This window comes from Zalophus californianus, chromosome 3 (genome assembly GCF_009762305.2).
Source record: "Zalophus californianus isolate mZalCal1 chromosome 3, mZalCal1.pri.v2, whole genome shotgun sequence".
NCBI lineage: Eukaryota > Metazoa > Chordata > Mammalia > Carnivora > Otariidae > Zalophus > Zalophus californianus.
The window spans coordinates 176,102,049-176,126,870 of record NC_045597.1 but is presented as its reverse complement, the minus strand read 5'-3'; the positions used below and the strand labels follow the sequence as shown (position 1 = coordinate 176,126,870).

Sequence of the window (24,822 nt, the reverse complement as noted above, 5' to 3'; positions counted from 1 at the left end):
ACGTACTCCAAGCTGTTTTTTTTTTATCTTTCTAATCATATCACTTTGTGTCTATTCTAAGAACTTTTACAACACTTTCTATTCTGCAGAGTTTAACAACTCTTTTCTGGATTCGTTGGGTTCCGATGAGGACTCTGGCAATGAGGATGTTTTAGACATGGAGTACACAGAAGCGGAGGCGGAGGAACTAAAAAGAAATGCAGAGGTAGGCTGCTTACTCCCTAAGTAGGACTGCTCAGGCTGCCGGCATCACTCTTCCTGCTGTTTCTCTTCCAAGGCCCCACTGTCAGTATCCCCTGTGGCAGCCATCAGTGCTCTTCACGTTCTCTTTTCCTTTGCTCATTTCTTCTTCTTTTTTTTTTTTTCCCTTAAGATTTTATTTATTTATGGGGCGCCTGGGTGGCTCAGTCGTTAAGCGTCTGCCTTCGGCTCAGGTCATGATCCCAGGGTCCTGGGATCGAGCCCCACATAGGGCTCCTGCTCCATGGGGAGCCTGCTTCTCCCTCTCCCACTCCCCCTGCTTGTGTTCCCTCTCTAGCTGTGTTTCTCTCTGTCAAATAAATAAATAAAACCTTTAAAAAAAAAAAAAAGATTTATTTTAGAGAGAGAAAGAGCCTGTGAGTGAGGGGAGGGGGAGAGGAAGAGGAGAGAATCCCAAGCAGATTCCTTGCTGTATACAGCGCCTGACGCAGGGCTTGATCCCAGGACCCTGAGATCATGACCTGAGCCAAAACCAAGAATTGGACACCTAACCGACTGAGCCACCCAGGCACCCTGCTCCTCATTTCTTATATACAAGATTCAAAATCAAATGAAACAAAACTAGAAAGATATCCTGACTCCCTCTTATGCATGTTAGGTAGTAACTGAGTAACATGACTCTCAATGTCATATATTAATTCACCTGTAGTTCTGCCAAAACTATATTGTCTTTAAGTGAAATAACAAAACTAGTTGGTTGTTAACTCAGTAAAAACTACTGGATCAATGACATTAAACTAGAACACATTGTAACCTTTTTTTGCCCTTCTTAATTGCTTTTCTTTCCATTTTCCAATTTTTTTGTAATTTTAATTACGTAGAACTCCACTGTCCTAACACAACTGCTGTTAGCATTTTTACATATTTTGTCAGCCCTACCTCCAACTGTGCTTTTAAAACGTCGGAAGTAGTTTTTATTCTGCTTACTTGTTAAAGATTATTTATAAGCATTTTATTTTTAATGGCTGTATGTATATTGCCTCAAATCAACATACTATTTATTTCACTTAATTTTTAACCATGAGTATTTATGTTTCTGTTGTTCCACTGTAATAATGAATACATTGGGAGGCGCTTGGCTGGCTCATTTGGTAGAGTGTGCAACTTTTGATCTCAGGGTTGTAAGTTCGAGCCCCACATTAGGTGTAGAGATTACTTTAAAAAATATACATGTTTAAAAAATACATTGAGGAACTGTGGATGATTGTAATATTTTCTGTGTTTAGGATTTTCTTCTTTCAGTAAATTCCCAGAAGTAAATTACTGCTTCCAAGTTGAGAAACATTTTAATGGTTTCTGGTTTACATATACCTATATTCCTTCCCAAAATTTGTATCTTATAGTGCTGCCTGCAGTGCATGAATGTCACTTTCCAGGTTTTTACAATTTTTCTAACAGTATTTTAATAGCATTTTAAAAAATATTTAAAACATAAAAGTTTATCCATAATCCCTACAGTACCACCGCAGCTGTTTTCATTTTGTTCATTTTGTTTTCCAGTACTTAATCATTAACATACCTGTTTTTATAGAGCTGTAATTATTGTGTGCATTCATGTGGATTTGAAAAACAAGTTTACATGTTGCTGACCCACTGAATAATATTGCATTGAGTTGGTATACCACTAATCATTCAACTATTATTGGGCCTATTGTTCCAACTTTCCATTATTATAGATAATGCTACAGTGAATAATTTTATACATGTACTCTTTTCTTCTTTTGAATGATTTTCCTAGGATAAATTCTTAGTTGGGAGTAGAATTCTTGGGTCAAAAGGTATGAACAATACAACCACTGGATTTTTTTTTTTATTGAGTTTGACTACACACACACTGAAACTCAGCCGTATTAGCTTTGATAATGAATTTAAATGTAGTGTTTTGCTTTTATTCAAATGAAGAGTTAAAAGTCATGCTCACTTCTGTTTTCCAGACAGGAAATCTTCCTCATTCTTATCGACTCATTAGTGTTGTCAGTCACATTGGTAGCACCTCTTCTTCAGGTAAATGGACATTATGATTTCAGCATTTTACAAATGAAGTAGCCAGCATTTACTCCCTATTAGTTTGCTCTGTGCCTAGCTTCATGAGCTATAGGTTGAACGCATTAAGAAAAAGTTTTAAATCTTTCCTTTGATCACACTAAATGTGAATTGTGTTAAAGGTGCAACTTTTTTATTTATTTATAGATGACCCAAATTCCCCTATATATGTGTATGTAAAAAAAAAAAAATATATATATATATATATATATTTATCCAAAAAGTTGTCCTGGTGTAGTATATTTCTCCCTTAGATTCCTGTACATGTTTTCTGAATGGTTTGTAGAAACATTGTTGGGGATAGGGTAGATGGGGTGGCTGTTTCTCCCTCTCCAAAACTTCCTGTAACCTGAGAAAAATGCACTGTTTTAAAAGCGACAATTTTAAGATTTTATTTATTTTAGGTCATTACATTAGTGATGTGTACGACATTAAGAAGCAGGCATGGTTTACTTACAATGATCTCGAGGTATCTAAAATCCAGGAGGCTTCTGTGCAGAGTGATCGGGACCGGAGTGGTTATATCTTCTTTTATATGCACAAGTAAGAAACTGCCAGGTCTGGAGCTATGGGCTAAACATCTCCCAAACTCTTTTTTTTTTTTTTTTTTCCCTGTAAGGACAAATTATCCCCATCACTTATTGGTTGACAGTTTTTTATTTTTATTACCTTTGCTTAGGGCTTATATCTTGATATCTTAACTCATGTTAATGACTTACCTCATGGTAGTGTCGAGGTATGGAACTTAAGACTGTTCTGTGACAAAGCTGTCCTATCCTAAACCTTTTTGGTCTTCCAGGTGTATCAGCTAGAAGATCTGAGTTACATGGATGGATGGGAACTACATGGCATTGTTATCAGGGGTAGCCAGTGCCATTGTCCCCCCAGCGTTCTCAGAAATCTGCACTTGGGGTTAAGATAGTGATCAAATGAATGCGCTGCTTGTTTAATAAAATTCAGGCACTAAATGGGATTGTGCAGGCTTTATCAGTACCTTCTACCTGTCCTTTGGCTTTGCTCACTGAATTTCCTGTTTTATTTCTTGTTGTTTTATTTTAAGGGAGATCTTTGATGAGCTGCTGGAAACGGAAAAGAATTCTCAGGCACTTAGCATGGAAGTGGGGAAGACCACTCGTCAGGCCTTGTGAGGAACAAACTCCTGGGTTGGCAGTGTGCACTGCTTATTCCCTCTTACTGCTGCCCACCTCACCTTTCCTCTGCCCAAGGAGAATTTGGAATTCTACTTGATGCGGGAGCAACAAACAGCTCAGGGCCAAACCAAAAGACGAAAATTGCAATTATGTGGAACGCTCCATGCTAATTGTTTTATGGAAACTTTGGTCTCACATCTGTAGCTGATTATCCTCTTTTTCTCCTACAAGAGTGGCACTTCCTTTTGTCTTAGGAATACATGTTGTAAATAATATATATATGTACATACACACACGCACACACATGTATGTGGAATGAATGGAGCCTTAAAGAGTTAGGATGAGCCACCATAGTATTCCTGTTCAAAATTAATAGCACAGAGTTTGGAGAAGAAATGAAGGTGTCAAAGAGTCCATTCACTTGAGAGATGTGTAAAGATGTACATATCGGTTGGCATTTAGTTTTTCTGTTCCTTGAGTAGTTTCACTCAAGTCTATAATCTTTCACGTGTGTTTCTTATTAGTAAAGTTCACTGGAAAGCCAGCTCTCCATGTTACACTAATGACAGTTTGTTCTCCTTGCAAGGGAGAGGCATTTCTGCCACCTGACGTGAGGAGCTTTTTTTTTTTTTTTTAATTAATTCATGGATTTGTAATGCTTTTGCTGTTTACATGCAGTCCCAAGAAATGGATTGTTGGTGCTTTGGAGTGGGTTATGGTCCCCCGTTTGGTATTCATTAAACACTTTGTATTTTCTTTAAAAGAGATCCCTTCACACAGTATATTCATCTGTATTACTGTAGTGAAGACAGAATCCTTTCTTTTTCTTCTGTATCATTCTTCCATGGAGCAAGCATTACCCTAATAGATTGCAACCAAAATTTTTAAGAGGTAGGAAAATAATATCCCAATTGGGATTCCCCAGCAAGGACACTTGGGGATATGGAAGAGTGCTAGCATCTCTCTCATACATGGAGAGGTCAGGATGAGGATTCTCGCGTTAAAGCTAAAAACTCTGGACCACTAGAAGCCCTACTGCAAGCGGGAAATTAAGTACATGAGCTTAGGATGAAGCTTGAGCATTTAATCATTTGTTGTCTGTCTTTGCCCTTAAAACAGGGTGAGAATTAGAATGAGATTGGTTTAGGTAAACCCAAGAACTAACAAGTAACAAAGGTGCATAATATATTTTATCTTTTTAGGTGCTTTGAGTTGAGGGTAAATGGGAATGCAACATTAAGTGCCACATTAGTCACTCCGCTGGCGTAACCAGCTTGGATATTAAGCAGCTTGTGAAACCATATAAAGAATGAGTTCGAGAGGAGAATTCTATCCACAAAATAACTTTGTAAGCCCGGGAATCATTAGGTTCGCACAGTTAAGTGCAGCAAAATGAAACTTTTTCAATATTTTCTTTCATGTTTTACTTCCTTTTATTATCAGGAAGGAGGGAATTCTTGTTTCAGTTCTGAGGTAGGGACAAAACCACATCAGTTTTTCAAGGGGAGGATACATGTTAAAGTCCATCATCACAGAAGGTGCAACATCTTCTCTAGAAGATTGCCTTAAGAGAGCACCAGGCCCCACACTTGGACATGTTCTGACACAGTAACTTGTTCTAAAATTCTCAGTTTTTAAATTGTAAATGGCCCCAGTGCGTTGGTTAACTCCAGATGAAAAGCTCTGCCTCCTACCATCTACCCATGCACTACCACAGTGAACCTTCCAAAATGATGCACCGGTCGGTTGTGCATGAATCGTATAGAGCAGAGGAAAATAACTGTTTTAAAACTGTAGCTTTTGCTGGAAAATAACTGGTTTTTTCCAAAACGAGTGAAGTGGTGATCAAATTCTATAGCTAGTTAGGACTTCTCTTCCGCATGTTTGCATTTGAGAGCTTCGAGAGGTGCTGTTTAAAATGACTGGAAATGTATTGAAGTGAGGGATGCATTAGGGCATTAAAAAAAAATAGAAATGATGCCATAGGCCTGATTGCCCATTGCCCTCATTTGACTTGCTTTTTGTAGCCGGTGTGTTTGTGTGTGGGTGTGTGGTTTAGAAGTACACGTGGCTGAGAAACCTGTTTTGATTTGATCTTCCTTTCTTGGGCTGGACTTGCTAATTGAAAATAGGTTACTGAGGTAGATGAATTATCTTACTGCTGATATGCTTGCAACTTTGGGACTTGAATTTTCCTTGGTAGCTGTGCATTTTTGTGGCCTTGTCAGCCTTCCTCCCTCCCTGTGCTCCTTTATCCCCCCTTTCACTACACTTCTCATTTGGGTTCATGACTACAGATGGAAATTTTAGCTTTGAAGGGGTTTATTGGGTTTTTTTTGAGCTGGTTGTATATATTTAAAAATTATAAGTAGATTATATATATATATATATATATATTTTTTTTTTTTTTTTTTTTTTTGCACAGTATGATCAGTTTGCTCAGAATTGTGGGGGGGGGGTTGAGGCATTTGGTGTGTTGGGGCCAGGAAGGGACAAGTCAGATGGGGACAGAGTGCTTCAGTCCCAGGCAGCGTACACAGTCACCTTTCTACTGAAAATACCAAATGTGGTTCCATTACTTTAAATGATGTTGAATTGGTACTTGGCAGCACTTAGTTCTGCAGACAGCTGATCTTAATTGAAATTTTTTGGAAGAGAAAACTAAAATTCAAACTTTCTGATTCTTACCACCTAGTATTATGGAGAATTGGAAGTTGCATGTAGCCAGATAGCTGCTGCCCCTTTAGTAGCCATGACTCTAATTTAGGCCTATGAGATAGACTGTTTTGTGGGGAATGTATTTATAGTGTGTGCACACTCATGAGTTTTGTGTCAGCAGGATCGAGCAAGAAGCAGCAAGGCCATGAATTGTTCTTCTATTTACATTTTGATTCCAAAAGCTGTTTGTTTACTTGCCATGGTCTCTCAGTTTCAGGCCTAACTTAATGGCTCAGTAACATTTGTAACAAATGTAAATGTGTTTACATTTTTAAAAGTATACAGAGATACTTACAAATCAGCTGATTAACTCTGGGAGGCAAATAGTAGACTATACATTTCTTTACTTCTTGTTCAAGTGTAGAATTCTTCCAAAAGAGAAACTTTAAGAATTAAAACCTCACCAAGTGAATTCATGACTTGACTTACTCTTCCATACTGCAGTTACCATTATGTGACTATAGAAACAAGGTTCTACATGTATACAGCTACGGATAGACTTGTATAATGAAAATTATTTGGAAACATCTAAATTGAAGAGATTTTTGACAGTGTCTATATAGTTGAGTGTTATGAGTATAGAGAGAGCTTGGGGGTGATGTTTGGAACCATACAGAAAAAAAGTAGTTTGTAAACTCATTCGTAATCTGAAAAGAGTTTATACTAAAACAAATAAAAATATTACTCTTCTTTCTTTGTCCTCTGAAATGACTGCAGTGGATGCACTTAGTCATCCAAACTTTTTTTTTTGGTTCTTTGCTTTAATTGGCACCCCCTCCCCTGTGCCCCCATAGGCAGTCTTTTGTTTTAAATCAGGGAAACAGAGCTAGATCTCCCAAGTACATTTGGATCTTGTATATATATATATGGAGATTTTTAGACACATCAACAACCCAGTACCAGATGCAAGTCCCATGAGTGTCCCCCAAAAACAGGCGTGTGCTTTGCCTTCTCCCCATCTTGCTTTACCACTGAGTGATGCTCTCTTTAAGTGTGTACAAAAACTAAGGGGCTTCTGCCATCTGATGTCTTTTGAATGCAGTACTTCAAAGTCCTAATTTTGTCTCTATTGGTATGTCTTAATAACATCTGAAAAACATATATTTTATTGGAAAACTACAGTTCGGTAGGCCTTGAGAGTTTTGTGACCGTTCTTTTGCTGTGTGTCACCACAGTCACTGACTCCTTTATGGCATGCTTTGATTACTAGACTTCAGGCAGTCTTTTCCGTTGTATCATATTTATACACAGTAAATTTTTCTTTCCATGTGTGCTATATGTCTGAGGTTTTGAAGTTTTTAATAAAAAGTGTGCCAGTATAAGTATAAGCAGTTGATTTTAGTAACATTGGACTTTTCTTAAAGTACATTAAGAGGTTCAAAGCATAGGCATGTTGGCTGGTGAAACCATAGAGGGGTTGAGGTTCTGGATCAAGACCCAAGTTCGGCAGGTCACATGCCAAAACAAGAGCAATCAACTGACCTGGCCTGTTTCCAGAACAGAGCGGATGCGGGGGGTGAGACCACACACCTCTCCCCAGTTCCCCTCCCTCTCTCAGCTTGTCCTTGCATCCCAATTCCTCTGGCCTGTTGTCAGTGTGGTTGACTTAATGCTATGGAGAGGAAAACGGAAGGAAGGGTCCTACACTTTGCCTGATTGAGCCACTACCAGATTTGCTGGCAGCTTTGGCCACGTTATTTGTGAGGTGATTTTCTTTCTTTGTGTTCAGAGTGACTTGATTCTGATTCTTTATGTTGTTTCGTATGGAGCGGCACTTTATCTGTGTTTTAGCAGAACTGTTCCTCTGTATCCTTTACGGTTTTTCCTTGTTTTTGTTTCCTTTTTAAATTATGCATAGAGTTTTTTGTGTGTGTGAAATTAAAGCCTTTATTAACCTTGCGTTGGTTTGACTGTCATTTCTGGAAAAGACTTATCCTTACAGACACTTAACAACCATTTGTTGAGGTTGTGAAATCACTTTCTGTTCCCTTCTGACTTGGATTTCAATGCAGCACCATTACACCTTAAAGGAGATGGAAGGGCAAACCAACAAATGGCTGGAGGCAGCACCGAGTTCTCGTTTTCACTGGAGGAGCCCGGGAAGCTTGGCAGAGGTTCTGGATAACACTTTGTAAACTCGGCATTGGCCTTAGCTAAGCTCTTCCTTTGCCTTATTATTACCAGATAGGGGTGAAAATGACCTCTGTTCTAGACCCAGTGGGTATGCTGCTCTCACTGGGGACAGGTTAGTGTTGTGAAACTTCCTAACGGGGCCCTTCCCCAGGCCATTCAACTCTTGCAAAGGAGTGCCCTTTAACCTCTCATCCAAGTCAGTGAGGAACATATGTGAGAAGGAAAAGCCATTACTCTGGGAAAGATGTGAAACTGCAAAAGGCTGCAGCCCGCTTTCCATGGTTAAAAACAACTTACAGGAGAGGAAAACCTAGGGATGACTCCTCAGAATTAGAATGTTCTGTGGAGTGTTTGCTCTTCTAAGGAGGGAGAGCTCTAGAACAGGATGGTTAAAAGTGACATTAACACCCCAGGGTCGAAACAATGTGACCACCTTCTTAAGAGCTGAAATTGGGACCACAGTCTCCTTATGGAGGTACCATTCTGGAAGAATAGGTTGCTCACAGGTAAAATTTCACTTCAATTAGTATAGGACTAATATACCAGTGATGAAAACAAGGAAACTGCAAGCAGGGTAGGGAACTGCTCTCCAACCACAACCACTCCTTCTCAAAACAGGCCTTTTTCTTTCTTGAGTTGTTGTTGCTTCCATCGCGGGAGGGCAGAGAAGGCAGTGGGTGTCATCCCCAAGGCCTTGGTGAAATCCTCGGTGGACAGGTACTCCTAGAAGAAGAGAGAAACCAGACGGCAGCGGTCACATTCTCCCCCGGGGTTTACATGGATGAGTCCTATAGGTGTGGCATAGCAGTCACATGAAGAACAAAAATAGGGAATGTCAGGAGAACCCGGAAAGAGATGGGGAGGAGCCAGGCGGCATGTTGAGGTCTAAGTGTGATCCCTGAATTTGGAACATGAGCAACGTGAAGTAGATTGAGCTCCTGTTGACAAGTGCACCCTAGCTCTGAAATAAGAATCGGGACATTTGACTTCGCTTGGCTAGGGAATTTGCTAAGAGAATGTCTTAGTTTTCCTCTCTAAAATGGGAAAAGCGGGTGCCTGGGTGGCTCAGATGGTTGAGCGTCTGCCTTCGGCTCAGGTCATGATCCCAGGGTCCTGGGATCGAGTCCCACGTCGGGCTCCCTGCTCCTTGGGAGCCTGCTTCTCCCTCTGCCTCTCTCTCTCTCTCTCTCTCTCTCTCTCTCTCTCTCTCTCTGTCTTTCATGAATAAATAAAATCTTTAAAAAATAATAAAATGGGAAAAAATCTTAAAGGCCAATTTTTGCTTTGTAATGCTTTTAGGGGGATGAAAATAATATTACACATGAAAAGGCACTGGAAACAAGGTATCTTGTTCATCTGTCTTTACTCAGTAAACAGTGAACCTAAGCGAGAGGATCCTACTTTCTGTAAATCTGGCCCACAGAGTAAGCAGATGAGCCCCCAAAGGGAATCTGCCCAGGTCTGAATATATGAGACTCAGTTGCTGTTACCACAGGAGGCCCAGCTCTGCTCGAGAGAGCCATGACCCTGGGGAGGCACTCGCCCTCCTGGACGCTACCTTGCTGGGGACTGAGCGAGCAGGCTGGCCGCCCCAGCGCGACGGGCCCAGCAAGCAGCAGTCTAGCGTCCAGGCACAGCTGTGGTACTTGCAAAACCCCCTGGGAAACAAAATATTTGGATGACTCATGCTGGCTTCTCCCATCCTATGAATGATCTAGAAGGTTGGATAGCACCATTCTACCTTTTTACTCTTGGCTTAGAGATCGTGATTGGGAGACACCTTCCTAAGCCAGCGGTATGTATCTTTCTCCATAAGATGAGGGGATTGCCTGAAACAACATTTGCTCCCATCTAACATGATGTAATAGGGCTACTGCTTAAGGCAAGCCAGGTACCCTCAAGGCACATTCACGTGAGAACCCCAAACTGAAGCTACTAGAAAACAGCATCTCCCAGCCTTGATCTCTGCTCTCCAGGCACCAAGAAGGGGATGGGGTGGTGGGCGCCTGAGTGGCTCAGTTGGTTAAGCGACTGCCTTCGGTTCAGGTCATGATCCTGGAGTCCCAGGATCGAGTCCCGCATCGGGTTCCCTGCTCAACAGGGAGTCTGCTTCTCTCTCTGACCCTCCTACCTCTCATGCTCTCTGTCTCTCATTCTTTCTCTGTCAAATAAATAAATAAAAATCTTCAAAAAAAAAGGTTCTAGAAAATACATTTAAAAAAAAAAAAAAAAAAGGGGATGGGGTGGTAAGAGCCATGGGTTTCTTTTCAATGTGAGCCCCCCTGCCAACCCCAGGAGAGTGAGCCCACTCCTGCAGAGAGCCCTAATTGAACAGCTTGGACAACATCTGTAGGTGGACTTCAAGCTCAGATGGAACCTGTCTTTAGGTTTGCCTCCCACCCCTGGGCATTCTCAAGTCCCCTGAGAGCCTGCCCACTCCCCCAGGCAGGGAAGAAGAGAGGAAAGGTGAGTGGTTTGGGCATCAGTGGATGGGGAAGAGCTGCCTACCCCAAACTGGTTTGTAGCAAACCCCAGCCCCAGGTCCCTCGCAGCTGTGGCTGCAGGTGCCCTCCCTGGCCCCAGCCAGGCCGGCTCCACGGCTTGGCTGAGACTTCTGGACTCTGACGCCCAGGGTAGATAGCAGGAACTGCCCATCCCAGTGGACTTGTATCTTTCCACTAGGCCTGCTCTTGGACTCTGTTGTCCTGCCAGGTGATGACTGGCCTCACCCATACCCACATCTGCCTCTCTGGCTTACTCACTGGTACTCAAACATTATCCTCTTGCTACTGCCTGCAGCCAGACCCACCACCCCACTGTTCATCGTCACTGGCTCCCCTTCCGAGTTTGGGGCAGCCAGAGAGGCCTGAAGTCCTCTCCTACCCTCTCCACTTAACACTGACCTACAGCTTCCCCACAAGAATGTACTGGGGCTCCTGGTGGCGCAGTCAGTTAAGCGTCCGACTCTTGGTTTCGGCACAGGTCATGATCTCAGGGTCTGGAGATCAAGCCCTGCTGGGCTTCGCTCTCAGAGAGGAGTCTCTCGGGATTCTCCCTCCTTCGCCCTCTGCCCCTCCCCACCCCTCGCATGTGCGTGCTCTCTCTCTCTCTCTCTCTCTCTCTCTCTTAAATCTCTTTTAAAAAATCAGCAACGGACAACTGACTTTTTAAAAAGGATCTTAGATTTTGTAGACTGTGTCAACCATGGTAGGGCTGTCTTGATTCTGTTTGTCCCATTCTGAATTCACCATCCATTCAGCCTCCTATCAGTCACCGGGTTCAATAACACCAGCTGCCCCTCCTTTTAGAAATACTCCGAGCCACATGGTACCATGGGAGCGGCAGGACTCCGATGACCTGGTCCTTGCTCTGACTCGCTGCTAAGTCGCTATGTCAGGCACATCAGGCAAGTCACTTGCCCTCCCTCCAGTTTCCTCAGGCAGTTGTAACAGCAGCTTACATTTACATACCAGGGGCTGGGCAAATAATATTTATAATATTACTGTTACAAAAAATATGTTGGGATCGTCCCAATATTCCAGTGAGGACACAGATGGGTAGATCTGGGAAAGAATGCATGAACATGGTCTCCAAGGTGAAGGGCAGGACGCAAATGCTCTGGGAACAATACACTTAAACATATATCGGGCCCAAACCCGTAACAGACTTGGAGAAATCAGGCATCTCTCTTCTGTAGATTACTTAATTCACTAGCAAGACGTCTTTATGGTTTATCATCCCGAGAGTACGTTGTCTTTTGATACCCCCATCACACTAGATCAGCCATCCATTTTGGATCTGCCTTTAGTGGGAATGAATACTGGAAATGTATTTTTAACAAGCTCTCTTCTTGCCATACTCTCTCCCCACGAGTGACCCGCGTGGGCCTGCAGGTGCAGGCACCGGAAGCGCTGCGCGCTGGTGGGTCTCTGAATAGCCTGCCCACCAAATAGGCATCACCCGGGATGTCCCCGGGTGCCTCAAACGGCATGGCTACCACCATACTCACGGTTGTCCCCCTCTAAGCTCAGTCTGACCCAGGGTTTTTTTTTATCTTCGAAAATGATGCAATTGCCCCCCCCAATCACACCCTTCATCCAGTAATTACCTAGTGTCATTGACTTTACCTCCTAAAATTCCTCTAAACCCCCTCCTTCCCTCCACTTCCCCAGCCACCATTCAACCAGCCTCTGGCCGCTGCTTTTGCCACCTTCCAGTCCCTTCTTCACTGGGTAGCCATAGTGATCTTTTTTTTTTAATTTTCATTTTTTTTTTTAAGATTTTATTTATTTGAGAGAGAGAGAATGAGAGATAGCACGAGAGGGAAGAGGGTCAGAGGGAGAAGCAGACTCCCAGCTGAGCAGGGAGCCCGATGCGGGACTCGATGCCGGGACTCCAGGATCATGACCTGAGCCGAAGGCAGTCGCTTAACCAACTGAGCCACCCAGGCGCCCAGATCTTTTTTTTTTTTTTTTTTTTAAGGTTTTATAAAACCTGGCTGGCTCCATCGGTGGAGTGTGCCACTCTTGATCCCGGGTTTGTGAGTTCGAGCCCCACATTGGGTGCAGAGATTACTTAAAAATAAAATCTTTTTTTTTTTTAAGATTTTTAAACTTTTTAAAATTAATCCCCACTGTGCTCATTCCCTGCCTCTGGGCTTCACGCATGCTGTTCGCTTCTCCAGGAAAAATCCATTTTGCCTGAATAATTCCTGTTCACCTTTCAGAAGGAAATCTCTGTCAGGTTCCTTTTTGGAAGACCCTTCATGGCACCTGTACTTCACCTTGTAGCGCTTACCATCACTGAAATTAAATCATAGTGTAATCAGGGTCCTTTGAACCCTCTGTCCCCACTGAGATGTCATCTCACGTGAAGGTGGAGACCAGGTATGTTTTGTTCACCAGGGCATCCCCAGCACCTAATCACCTGCAGGGCACAATCTGGGGGTCAGTTAGTATTGTCCAGCAGACGGCCAGCCAGCTTTCTTCATCCTCGAGCCTGACCTACCTCCTTCTTGCTGGGGTCCACACCCTCGGGGAGCTCCTCCACAGGCTTGTTCACCAACTGCTCCAGGGGAAAGATGGGTAGAGGCCCAGAAACGAGGTTGCTATTCGCATTGAACACGTCCAGTTTAGGTTTGGTGATCTCCTAGGGAAGAGAAGGAAACCACTGGTTCATCCTGCTGGTTTGTGGCTACCTCCCAGGCTGCTTTTCGCTCCGGAGTCAACATTGATTCTAGAGCATCTCCTTCGAGAAGCCTCCCATGACCCCCATACGCACACTCCTCGTAAGAACACAACACCTGATTGGATCTGTGAGCTAAAACTTGGTGGTTTGCATCCAACCAAAGCCAATGGGTCCAAGATGATTATTTTGTTCTATGACTTATGAACTTCTCCATGGCTTCCCACAGATGTTCAAGGTCCACCTTGGACGTTTATGACCCTCTTTCTCTTATCTGTTATGAAACTGTCATCAGTAAATTCCCTTAGCCTTGACCTATCTATCCATGCTTTCCTGCCTGAAACATCAGTCCACCAGGAAGGGTCTATTGAGGGCACAGGATACTCAGGCTGCGGGTGGGGCTGAGGAGCCAGCCTTATCTGCTGATTAAGCCAGCGTGCTCATGAAATTGCTGTCGTGTTCTGGACACATTTCTACAGAGTCTACTTGGCCCTGCCTCCCCTGCGAGGCTATGAACTTCTTGAAGGAAAGGTTTTGCTTTCAGATTCCCATAACCCAGGGCCAACGGGTTCAATGCACGGGGTTCTGTTCACTAACTGAGAGACTGCAGTTTGCACCCGGAGAAAGGACCCCAGGGGTGACCACAGCAGACAAATCATTCTGTCTCGAAGTGTAGTCCATGGACTAACTGCATCAAATCACCTGGCTCTTCATTTAAAACAAGCATATTCCTGGGGCTCATTCCGATTCCACGCACCAGAATGTGGGGGAGTGAAGGGGACTTTGGGATCTGCGTTTTAACCAGCTGTCCCCACCTCGCTCCTGGCTCCCATCACCTGGATTCTTATGCATGCTCAGACTAGGCCATGGAGGAGAAGAAACAGCAGGAGGCCTTGAAGTTCAACAGGGAGAAGCACTTCCATGAGCGGTGGGAGGACATGGTGGAAAGGGAAGCCCAGGACCCTGCTATCTTTTCTGGAGCTTTCTCAGCTCCCACGGGGCGGCGACGTCAGCCAACCACCTGCCCTGTACTCACCACAGTGATCTGGCCCCAGTCCCCAGAGTTTCCAAGCTCCGCCTTCAGGTCCTCATAGGATTTGGTGTTCTGCACATAAAGCCAATAACAAGTTAGACCCGGCTCTCAGCAGAGGACATGGAAGAATTTTTTTCCTTTCGGGAGGTTGAAAGAAGGCTGGCCTAAGGCCCAGGAGTGGGGGCTAGAGGAGGGACCCTGAAAAAGGAGGCTAGAGAGTGAGGATGAACACCCACAGGGCTGATGGTCAGGAAAGGCCCTGCTCAGCCCCACATGGGGATAGAGGCCACCCTCAGAGGCAGTGTGGGCAGCCACATGCAGCCTGGAGAAGCTGCCTCCACTGTGGAGGCTCTGGGGAACATGGGGGGCTTGGAAGCCAGGGGCCTCCTCCCAGAGCCTGGAGGGGGACCCTGCCGCAGAAGGGTGAAGGGAATCAAAGGGACACTGGCTCCATGAGGAGCCACATCTCTATAAGCCCAGAGCCTGGCCCCCAGCATGGCGCATCATGACTGCCGTTGTGCACCTAAAGTCACCAGGCCTCAGCCTTCCTCCTTCCTGTAGAAAACTTGCACAGGCTTCCATTTTGAGGACCTGCCCTCTGCTTCTATCTGAGGCCAGTTCAGGAAAGTCCTGTGGTAGTCTGACTCACTGTCCCTCAGGTAAGGACCACACGTATGACCCATTTTGCTTAGAAGTGGGTACCAGGAAGACATTCGTATGTCCTTTAAAGAACTGACATGTGTCATTTTCATCTGGTTTGAGGATCCACCAACACTGTCCCGGAGAAGTTTCTACAGTGGTGGAAATGTTCTTTCTCTGCGCTGTCCAACCTGGGAGCCACTAGCCACGAGTGGCTACGAAGCAGTTAGCTTGGGGCTTGTGAGAAATTGAATCTTCAGTTTTGTTTAACTTTAGTTGATTTAAGTTCAAATGGTCAGTACAGCTCTTAGCAAGAATGTCCATCAGCTCTGAGCTACATCTCGTGCACAAGAAAGGCACGGACATGAGCCTGGGTTTTTGATAGACTTCCTTTCCTCTCCCTCACCAGGGGGCTTCATTGACTTACACAGTCTGACTTTTTATTCGAGGTCCCCTAGGACCCCTTTAAAAATCTGTCACTGGTCGTCTATCACAATGAATAGAAAAGCCTGGAAGTCTGCCCTGCCCTTGGGGTGTGCTGTGAGCGGCCTCCTGGAGCAGGTCCTGCTGGGCTGGAAGGATCAGGGGGTGCTGGCCACTCACACTCCACTTGAAGGGATCCCATGCCAGGAACCAGCCTGTGAAGGTGGGGGGCTCGTGTCCCTGCTTCACCACAATGATGGGGGTCTCGGGGTCACGGCCGCTGGGGTGGGTCTTGAGGTATTCCTGTGCTGTGATTGCTGCAGCTTTTTTCTCCTCCTCTTTGGCATGCTTCCCGATCCAGAAGAAGACCTGTGGAGAATCCAGAGTTTGCGCAGGCCTTCCTGTCCTCCCGGGCCCACCGGGCTCCACCTGGGGTCCGCCAGGCTCTGATGACTGACAGTGGAGCCAAGTGACCTCGGGCAGGCCCCTTCTGGCTCGACTTTGCATCTGGGAGATGAAGAGGTTGGACAGGTGTCCTCTACTTGGAGACTCTGCCAGTGTGGGACTCCCGGTCTCTCCAGAGCTGCAGACCCTCAGAAACATGCTTCTGCCATGTGAAAGAAACGGGGCTTTGGGAAAATACATCCCGCACTGCAGCCCCTTCCGGAACATTCCTCTCTACCCGCCTCCTTCTTCCTTAGGCTCTTGTTGTTCACAGTACTACTCCCAGGAAGAATGAATGAGGGAGCCCAGAAAATGTCAAATCTTACCTGTCCATAAAGTCACTATTTCTTGGCCCTGGGGCTTGAGCTGGTGGGAAGGGAGGGCCCCAGGCCTCAATCCTACCTGGTCCCAGACATCAAGCAGGAACACATCGTCCTCTTCCAAGTCATCCTGATTGAAGTCAGGGATTTCTGTGGCCAGGAAGCACCCGGTCTGGTTGGAACATTCAAAGAGCCGGGGGGTGATGGCCAGGGTTTCCTCCTGCAGTCTGCAAGATGCAGAGAAAATTGTGGCGGCAAGAAGAAGGTGTGGGGAAGGAAAAATGGAGGACGCAGAACTCCGACACAGGAAGCCCAACTTCGAGGAAAATGCTCTTTTTTCTAACCACACGAAAAGTGCCCCCCTCCTCGCAAGAGTCTGAGAGCGCTCCGAGGGAGAAGTCCCCGCTGCCTTTCCAGGACGAGCATTCCAGAGGCTCTTCTGCAGGCCGTGGGGAAGTTCTGATATCTTCCTTCTAGGCCTTCTCCTGCTACTGCAGGAAAGCCCTTTCGCTTTTGAACGGGGGAATAGTGGACCCTGGGTATGCTCTAGAAAAAATACCGGAAAGTGTTTCCAGCTGGGGCTTCTCAGCATCCAGGTCCTGTGTCAGGACTAAAGAACAGGGTTCTGGCAGCTTTGTCCCCAAGGGCAAGCCCTGCCCCTCTCTTTGAGTTGCTTCCTAGCCTGTGAACTTCATTTGCCAAGAAAACCCCCACCGGGCCCCAGGCATGCCCCTGGGCTCACAGGGCTCTGAGGGCCCATTGGGCCGCCCCTTCTTTTTTCATCTAGTAGCCCTGGGGACTGGTACACAGAGTCCTCAGTCCATGCTCACTGCAGACTCTGGGCCATGGGCTGGAGCAGCTAGGAGGCTCCCCAGCGCAGAAGGTGAGCTGGAGGCAGAGGGACCCCATAGTTACCTCTTGGTGCTGGCATAGGGAGCCTTTCCGCCCAGGGCTACCCAGAAGCTGGCCGGCTCCTGCCCTTCCACCACCACTTGTTTCTCTGTCCGGGAGATGGTGTCCGCAACCATCTTGGCCATCTCCCGCTCGTCCCCACTACAGCCCTGGGGAGAGGGGGTCAGCTGTGTTGGGGGAGACCATCTCTACCGCCACACCTACCCCCACCCTTCCACCACGTTTACTGGCCCAGAGCTCCTGGGTCCAAGAGGGCCCCTCCTGCCTGGATCAGGACCCCATGCACACCCCTCCTCTGTCCTTGACACTGCAAAGAACAGCAGAGAAGACAGGAGCCTGCACTCTCCTTACAGGGCAAGAGAAAGCATCCAAGAGGCTGAGATCAACGGAGAGGCCGTGACGGGTACGGGGATAGTGAGAGAGAGCCCCAGACACAAAGACCCACCAACACTGGGACAGGCAGGGGTGGCCAGGGACAAAGAAAACGAGAGAGACTGAATCAGACCTAGAGGCAGAGAATGTGAGGGTGGAGGGAGACTGGCTAGGGGCAGCTGGGAAATGAGCCAGAAGGACTTGCTGGCCAGGGACTCCCCTGAGGCCCGGGGACCCCAAAGATCCACTTGAGGAAGGGGAGGCCACTGCACGCACCTTCCCGCACCACAGGTAGCAGCAGGACTGGGTCCTAAGGATGAAGACATCATTGGAGTTGAGGAATCTGGCCCGGGGTTGGACCTCAAAGGCCTTGGTGTTGTTGGTGCTGGTTCCCTGCACCTGGAACAGCCGTGTGGAGGGCACTGGTTCCAGTTTGTCGGCCCGGGAGGTGCCTCCCTGCAGCGGGTGAGAAGAAGGCAGAGAGAGAGAGGTGGGAGCAACTTAGTACAGACAGCGGAAGATTCTCAAGAAGGGCACAGAGAACAGAGTGGAAGAGAGGCTGGGGTGGGGTCTGCCGGCCCCCAGGTCCTCTGCCGCATCATCATCAGACTAGCCTTTCCAAAACATTGCTTTTGTCATGGCACTCCCCTGCTCAGAAAAATCTTCAATGGCTCCCTACTGCTCATAGACTGGAACCAGCTCTTCAGCCCAGCCTTTGCAGGCCCCTCATGACGCAGGCGCAAACTGCCCTTCCAGACTCACTCTGCTCTCTCCAGACCCTCCAGTTTAGCTCAGCCGGGCTTCTCCCTGCTCTACGTGGATCCCCTCCTCTGGGCTCTTGTCCTTGCTGTGCCCCCTGCCCTGCATGCCCTCATTTTACCTCTGCTGAGCGCCTCAACTCTGACCCTGATGTCAAGAGCCCCTCCAAACCCCCCCTCCAGCACGAACTCCCTGCCTGCCCCAGATTACTGTATTCACGCTCGGCAGCGAACCCAACCCGCGTGTATTTAACCACAGAGTGCCTCGGGCTGTTAGTTCCCCGCTCTCCCAACAAGACCGGCCTTCTCCAGCCCCTGCACCTTGCAGAGGGCTGCAGGCTTCGCGGGTGCTCCATAAACAGCTGATTTCTTAAACGAGTGCTGGAGATGTCTATTCCATTACGTTGGAAGGCACCATTGCTGTTTGGATAGGCTCATCATGTGGGCAAATCTAGCCAAAAGAACTACCTTTCTCATGCAGAGGATGGGGTGGGGGTGGGGGGGCCGTGGAGTGTAGAGAGAAACGGGACTTGCCCACGCTGCATACTCATTTCTATGGAGTGGTGGTTTCTATTGCCGGTTCCACATGGGTGATGGGGCCTCACACAGTCCTCTCCTACAAAGCACGCGCTTCACCCCCAGGCCCGCCCCCGCCCCAGCCCCAGGTCCCCTTCCCCATCTCCTGATGCCCACCCCGCCGCAATCGTGGGTCCTGCCAGGTGCCTCAAGCCAGCAGCCACACCTGGTAGATCACCATTCGTCCCTTGAAGATGGCCATGAGGTGCGGTGGCTCCTTGCCCATCGGGACCTGGATCTGGACCAGTTCATTGTTGTACTTCTGGTCCAGGATGACGGCTTGATAGGCAGAGGCTGTTATTTCATCTTGGCTGGCCTGGCTACCCTGGGCACAAGCATGATGGAAGTTGGGGGGACGAGGCCGGGCCTAGTTCTGAGCCAGTCCCCGGCCGCAGCAACAACTCCATCCCTGATTCTCACCTGGCTCCAAACCCAACGGTCTGCCCCACCAAATACCGCCCTGGACACAGCCCAAACCCCACGTGACCCAGACCCGTTTGATCCCAGCCCCACACCTAATCCTTTCCCGGCCCCCCGCCAACCCTAGACCACCTGCTACTCCGCCCTTAACCCCAGACCTCCTCTCCTTCTAACTCGGGGGAACACCATGGCTATCATACCACTACCCCCAGGACCCAAGCATTTCCCTGTGCATTCACATCTGGACCCACAAATCCATGGTGCTTTGAGCAGATGAAGAGAATGTTCTGGAAGCCATGGAAATTGGAAGGGAGACTCCAAGAACTCAGAGAAGGGGCAAGGATTGTGAATGGGGGTACCCTGTACCACTGGGATCTCAGAGCCTAAACAGTCCCAGGATGGAAAAGGTGGTGAGCTCCCCATCACCAGAGGTATTCAACTCAAGGGTGATAGCCGCTTGGAGTGGGAGCCGAGCTAGCTGTGCTCGGGACAGGGAAGGGTGGGGCCTGACCTGCCAAACGTAGAGCAGGTAGTGCTTCTTCTCGCCGATGAGGTAGGTGTACAGCAGCAGGTAGCAGTCACCCCCGTAGAAGTGGCCTAGCCACTTGGAGTCCACCGGCACCAGCTCCAGGTCCTCAATGCGCCACACCTGGGGCCAGTACCAGGCTGGTTTGAGGGCCAGGACACGTTCCGCCGACCCCGCCCCACCCAGCACCCGCCTCCCACCCTCACCATACCTCCACCTCGCCGCTCCCGTCGTCCACCATCTTCTGCTGGGCGGCCACCTGAGGCTGCATGTGCATGGATGTGGCATCAAACTTCACCTGCTCTACTTTGGCTGGGGGGGCGGGCAGGGGGATCAGGACGCCAGCTGTCACAAGCCGGGGTCCCCCAGGTCCTCACAACAGCCCTGAGTGATGACTGCAATTCTTAGATCCATTTTACAGATGGGGAAGCTGAGGCTAGAGAGATCGGATGGCTTACCCAAGGTCACAGAGCTGGAGAGTGGCAGTTATAATGCGAAACCCCATCTCCCATCCCTAAGACTCGGGCTTCACCAGGGCCTCCCGGAGGGGCCAGGAGAGGGACAACCCTTTCATCCTCCTCCAGGGGCCTGGTACTGAGCTTGCGTTCAGCAAATATTGTCTGGTGAGACACTGACGCTATCTGGTTTCCAGGGAGACAACCCCATTCCAAGGGAAAGACAGGTGCTTCTCAGCTTCCTTTTTGTGACCGCTCAGTTTACTCATGTTCCCTCGTGTCCTCACCCTACCGGGGGAGCCCAGCGCCAGGGGAAAGAGCGCATGGAAGAGGCGTGTCTGGGAGGGAGGTCCGGCTCCTGACCCCACCCTGCCTCGGGCCGGCCCTCACCCGTGGAGCCCAAGGTGTGGGTTTTGCCCAGGCCTGAAGTCCGATTGGGCAGGGTCCACTTCTGGAAGAGCTGCTGAAAGACAGCTGACTCAGCCCCATCACTCTGCACCTCCACCTGTGTGTTCGGCTGGTACTGCTTCGCTTTGATAAAGTTCTGGGAAGAGAACGGGGTGGCTGAGTCTGTGTCCCTCTCCTAGCCCCCCACAGCCCCACCCCCAATGCAAGCCAGAGCCTAGCTCGAACCCCAACCAGACCCAACCACAAACCTACCCATGGTCCCAATCCCAAACTTGAATCCAACCCCAGTCCCAGTGCTGACCCCAAAGCTAAACCCTGCTCTGGCCCCAACCCCAAAACCCAAAGAGACCCCAAACTTGACCGTACCTCAATTTTAACCCCAATCACCAGCTGCCATCTCTAACCTTGAACCCAACCCCCATTCTAACGCTGACCCCAAGCCAGCTAGGGTTACTGACTCTAGCCCTAATAATGACCCCCAAACTCTGACTTGGTCCCAACCTGCCGGCTGACCCAATCCCCTCTTGCAGGAAGGCCAGCCTCCATTTCTCCCTTTCTCTGAACCTAACTTGAGGTGGGAGCTCACACCCCGAGGAGGCCCCCAAGTGGCCTGGAGGCTGGCCCCCTGGCGTGCAGAGAAGCCCCAAGGCAGCTACGGAACTGACCCTCAGCACCCCTAGCTGGGTCAGGCCCAGAGCTTTCCAAGGCCTCTGCCTGGCGCTACACCCGGTCTGACCCCACTCCTCTCCCCCCCGCTGCGTCTGTTTCTCTCCCCGCTCCTTTCCCGGACCCCCCCTGCACACCAGTGCCATGTTCATGGCTCCTGTCCTCTCCTGGGTGTTGGCATTCTTCCCCTTCCACACGTAGATCTTCAGGCCCCCCTGGTCCAGGATGTAACAGTCCTAGAGGTGGGAGACAAGGTTGCAGCGTGGGGGCCTGAGCCGGCAGTGCCGGGCCACAGAGCAGCAGGCAGGGACCAGCTCCAGCCCCTGGCACTTCTCCCACTTGGGGAAGACTGGGCAGGGTGCAGCGGGATGGGAGCTAGGGCTGGGGGTCTCCACGCCCTCTCACCTCGTGATTGAGCAGGTCCTGGGTGAGGGGCCTCGTGGCGACTTCTCTAACCACCAGCTTTCCCTCTGAGTCAGACACGCTGCAGGACAAAGGCACAACAGGGATGGGGGGGGGTCCCACAGCCCAACCTTCCCACCCCCCGGGGGAGACCCTGCGACCACAAAGAGCCCAGCTGGACACTCACTGATACAACTTGAGGGCGGCCTTGACCACCGGCTCTACCACGTTGTCGGGCACTGCGGCCTTCAGCGACCCCCGCGGGCCCAGCACGTGGTTCATGATCTCCATCAGCTTCGGGGTCTCCTTCTCGTTCTCCCCGTCCACCACCGCCACGTAAGTTCGCCCACCCCGCTCCTGGTCTCTGATCTCCTTGGCCAGGGTTATGCCCTGCAGGGAGGCCCCGGTGACCCGTGAAGGCCGGCGGGGGGACGGGGCCGCGTCCGCCACCGCCAGCCGTGCCAGGAGAGCCCGGGCCCCCCTCCGGCAGCCCCAGGGGACGAGGCACCTGTCCTGCCTGTACCCCCGAGAGTGCACCAAGTGAACCCCATGGGAAAGCAGGTTTCGCATTGGCAGGAGGGTGTTTGGGGTGCACTTGCTGGGCCTTCTGTTTTGACATTGAAATTTGTGATTTTACTTCGCAGTTTTGGACAAAAGCTGAGCCCTGGATATCAAAGTGCTCGTGAGCTCGCACGTGCACGCACGCATGCGCGCGCACACACGTGCGTATACACGGCCACAAGTGTGCACACACGCGCGCGTGCACGGCACACTTCCTCATTGCACACACATGCACACACTCACACCCTGGCTCCGCCTCCTCAGCCCAGTGGCCACTGCTCTGGGGACCGGCATTTCAGTCGCCAGCCCCAGTCCCAGGGCTTCTTCCTATTCTTGTCCCCAGATCAGCTCTCTGCTCTCCTCTCATTTACCCAACCTCCGTGATAACCTGTTTTAAGATGCCCCAAACTGAACTCCGTCTCCCTCACCTTCCCCAATCTGTTGCTCTTGGTCTTTCCCATTTCGGGAAATGGCACTCCATCCACTCCACGGTGGCTCAAGCACAATGCCCCTCTCTCCTCGGCCCCATCCGCCACACGCGTAAGGCCAGTGGATCCCCCCTTCCTGTCCCCGGGGCCCGGGGCACCTGCTCCCATCCTCACGCAGGGGGCCGCCGGCTCCCTGCATCCCTGCAGCCCCTCCACACCCTTTCTCCACTCAGAAGTCAGGACGACCTTCAGACCTCCTGGGCACCGAGAACAGACCCCAGCCCTCTCATGCAGCCTCCTGGCCCTCCCGAACACACCCCGAGAGCGAGCCCTCTCCCTTCTCCCAGCTCCCTATAATCGCCATCCATTGCCCCGCGCCGGCCACTTCTCCCCTGCCTTGGGGCCTTCCCTGCCCCACCCCACCTCCTCCAGGAAGCCTTCCCAGAAGCCCCAGTGTCACATGCCGACCCCTCACTCCTCAGCTACTCTCTTCATGCCTGTGTCCCCTACTCGACAGCCAGCTGGAGGCCATTCACCACAGCACCCACGATGCTTGGCACGGGGTCCACCACACAGCAGGGACTTGTTACACCTCAGTGGATGAGTCCCGGCAACGCATGCAAACCCCAACACGCGTACCGCTCCACAAACACACGGAGACTCAGATCTACCTTTGAACACACCGTCCAGGGCGGTCAGCCGAGAGGGGCCTGGGGACGTGGGGGCAGGTTGGGGGTGGCAGACGTCTGGCGAGTGTGACTGGCGGGAGAGAGGCAGGTGGGACTGGGGAGAGGGGCGGTGCATGGGCAGCGCTTACCCTGAGTCTCTCCATGCGGTTGCTCTCCGGCCCGTTCCACTGGATGATAATCTTCCCCAGGTCCAGGAGAAAAACATCCCCACAGTTGAAACTCTTCCAAGACACCTCCACCTGGAACGCCAGAGGGGAGGTGCAACCTCCACTCAGATACTTGCCACAGTCCACGGCTCTTCCCCACCTCCTCCCTGCCCTCACCCCTCCTTGGCCTCTGCCTTCCACCCAGGCTGGGAGGGGACACAGGAGGCCATGCCCCAGGGCCCGGGCCGATGCCCACCTCTCCAGCCACCACGTTCCTCTTGCCCTTGACATGCAGCAGCCGCTGGACATCATAGGAGTTGGTCTCCACCTGCTTCATGCCAGAAGCCACACCCCCCTTCTGGATCCTGAGAAGAGAGGGAGCTGACCCAAGGGAGTGAGCGGGCTGGGAGGCGTGACAGAGCCGGGGTGCCCGGCTGCCCCTGAGGCCATCTGAGGACTGGGCCCGGGACTAGGCTGAGGTGCACGAGGTGCCTCAGCTGCCCACTCTGAGGCATTCGCTCTCAGGGTCATGCAAGTGCAAGGTCAGTCGTTTGCGTGCATGTGCGTGACCTTCCTCAGCCTCCTTAAAGTTTGCACCCTAGGTGCCTCACTTCCCGCCCCGTAGACCCTGCTCTGCTGAGAGGGCCCGCAAAGAAAGGCGCATGGTGATGTGGTTTGGTGGAAGGAGAGGACAGAACTTGGAGGACAGGAGGCTGCAGGGAAGGGGGAGGGGGGAGATGCTATGGACTGAACTGTGTCCCCTCCCAAACTCCTACGTTGAAGCTTTAACCCCAGTGTGGTGGTATTTGGAGATGCGGCCTTTGGGAGGGGTAGATTTTGATAATGTTTTGATGAGGTCCTGAGGGTGGGCCCTCCGTGACGAGGTTAGCACCCTTACAGGAAGAGACACCAGAGTGCTTGCTCACTCGCTTCTCCACGGGAGGACACAGCGAGAAGGTGGCCGTCTGCAAGCCAGGAAGGGCGATCTCACCAGCAACCAAAGCAGCTAGCACCTTGACCTCGGACTTCCCAACCTCCAGAACAGTGAGAATATTAATTTCTGTGGCTTAAGCTACTTATTCTGTAGTATTTTGTTAGGGCAGCCCAAGCAGACAGGAGGGATGCCAGCTCAAATGCCCAAAGGGTGGGCCGTT

At 49.7% G+C, this 24,822-nt stretch overlaps 2 protein-coding genes across 7 annotated transcripts in view; one reads left to right on the top strand and one right to left on the bottom strand.

Annotated features, from left to right (window-relative positions):
• The window catches only part of USP37 (ubiquitin specific peptidase 37), an 81,418-nt gene extending 73,346 nt beyond the window's left edge, over positions 1-8,072 (top strand). For all 6 annotated transcript variants that reach the window (XM_027589829.2, XM_027589831.2, XM_027589827.2 and 3 more), the window contains 4 exons: positions 90-205; positions 2,196-2,265; positions 2,709-2,847; positions 3,365-8,072. In XM_027589829.2, the coding sequence (XP_027445630.1) occupies positions 90-205; positions 2,196-2,265; positions 2,709-2,847; positions 3,365-3,452 (413 nt within the window). In that variant the 3' untranslated portion in view covers positions 3,453-8,072. The remainder of the gene's footprint in view (positions 1-89; positions 206-2,195; positions 2,266-2,708; positions 2,848-3,364) is intronic.
• VIL1 (villin 1) overlaps positions 5,852-24,822 on the bottom strand; it is a 26,834-nt gene continuing 7,863 nt past the window's right edge. Inside the window, exons 5-20 of the mRNA XM_027589833.2 lie at positions 23,925-24,033; positions 23,651-23,761; positions 22,032-22,234; positions 21,848-21,926; positions 21,580-21,678; positions 20,759-20,912; positions 20,125-20,225; positions 19,899-20,036; positions 19,134-19,292; positions 17,910-18,089; positions 17,265-17,410; positions 16,432-16,576; positions 15,766-15,954; positions 14,527-14,595; positions 13,314-13,454; positions 5,852-9,029 (exon numbers count right to left, since the gene is read on the bottom strand). Of these exons, the coding sequence (XP_027445634.1) occupies positions 8,916-9,029; positions 13,314-13,454; positions 14,527-14,595; positions 15,766-15,954; positions 16,432-16,576; positions 17,265-17,410; positions 17,910-18,089; positions 19,134-19,292; positions 19,899-20,036; positions 20,125-20,225; positions 20,759-20,912; positions 21,580-21,678; positions 21,848-21,926; positions 22,032-22,234; positions 23,651-23,761; positions 23,925-24,033 (2,137 nt within the window). The 3' untranslated portion in view covers positions 5,852-8,915. The remainder of the gene's footprint in view (positions 9,030-13,313; positions 13,455-14,526; positions 14,596-15,765; positions 15,955-16,431; positions 16,577-17,264; positions 17,411-17,909; positions 18,090-19,133; positions 19,293-19,898; positions 20,037-20,124; positions 20,226-20,758; positions 20,913-21,579; positions 21,679-21,847; positions 21,927-22,031; positions 22,235-23,650; positions 23,762-23,924; positions 24,034-24,822) is intronic.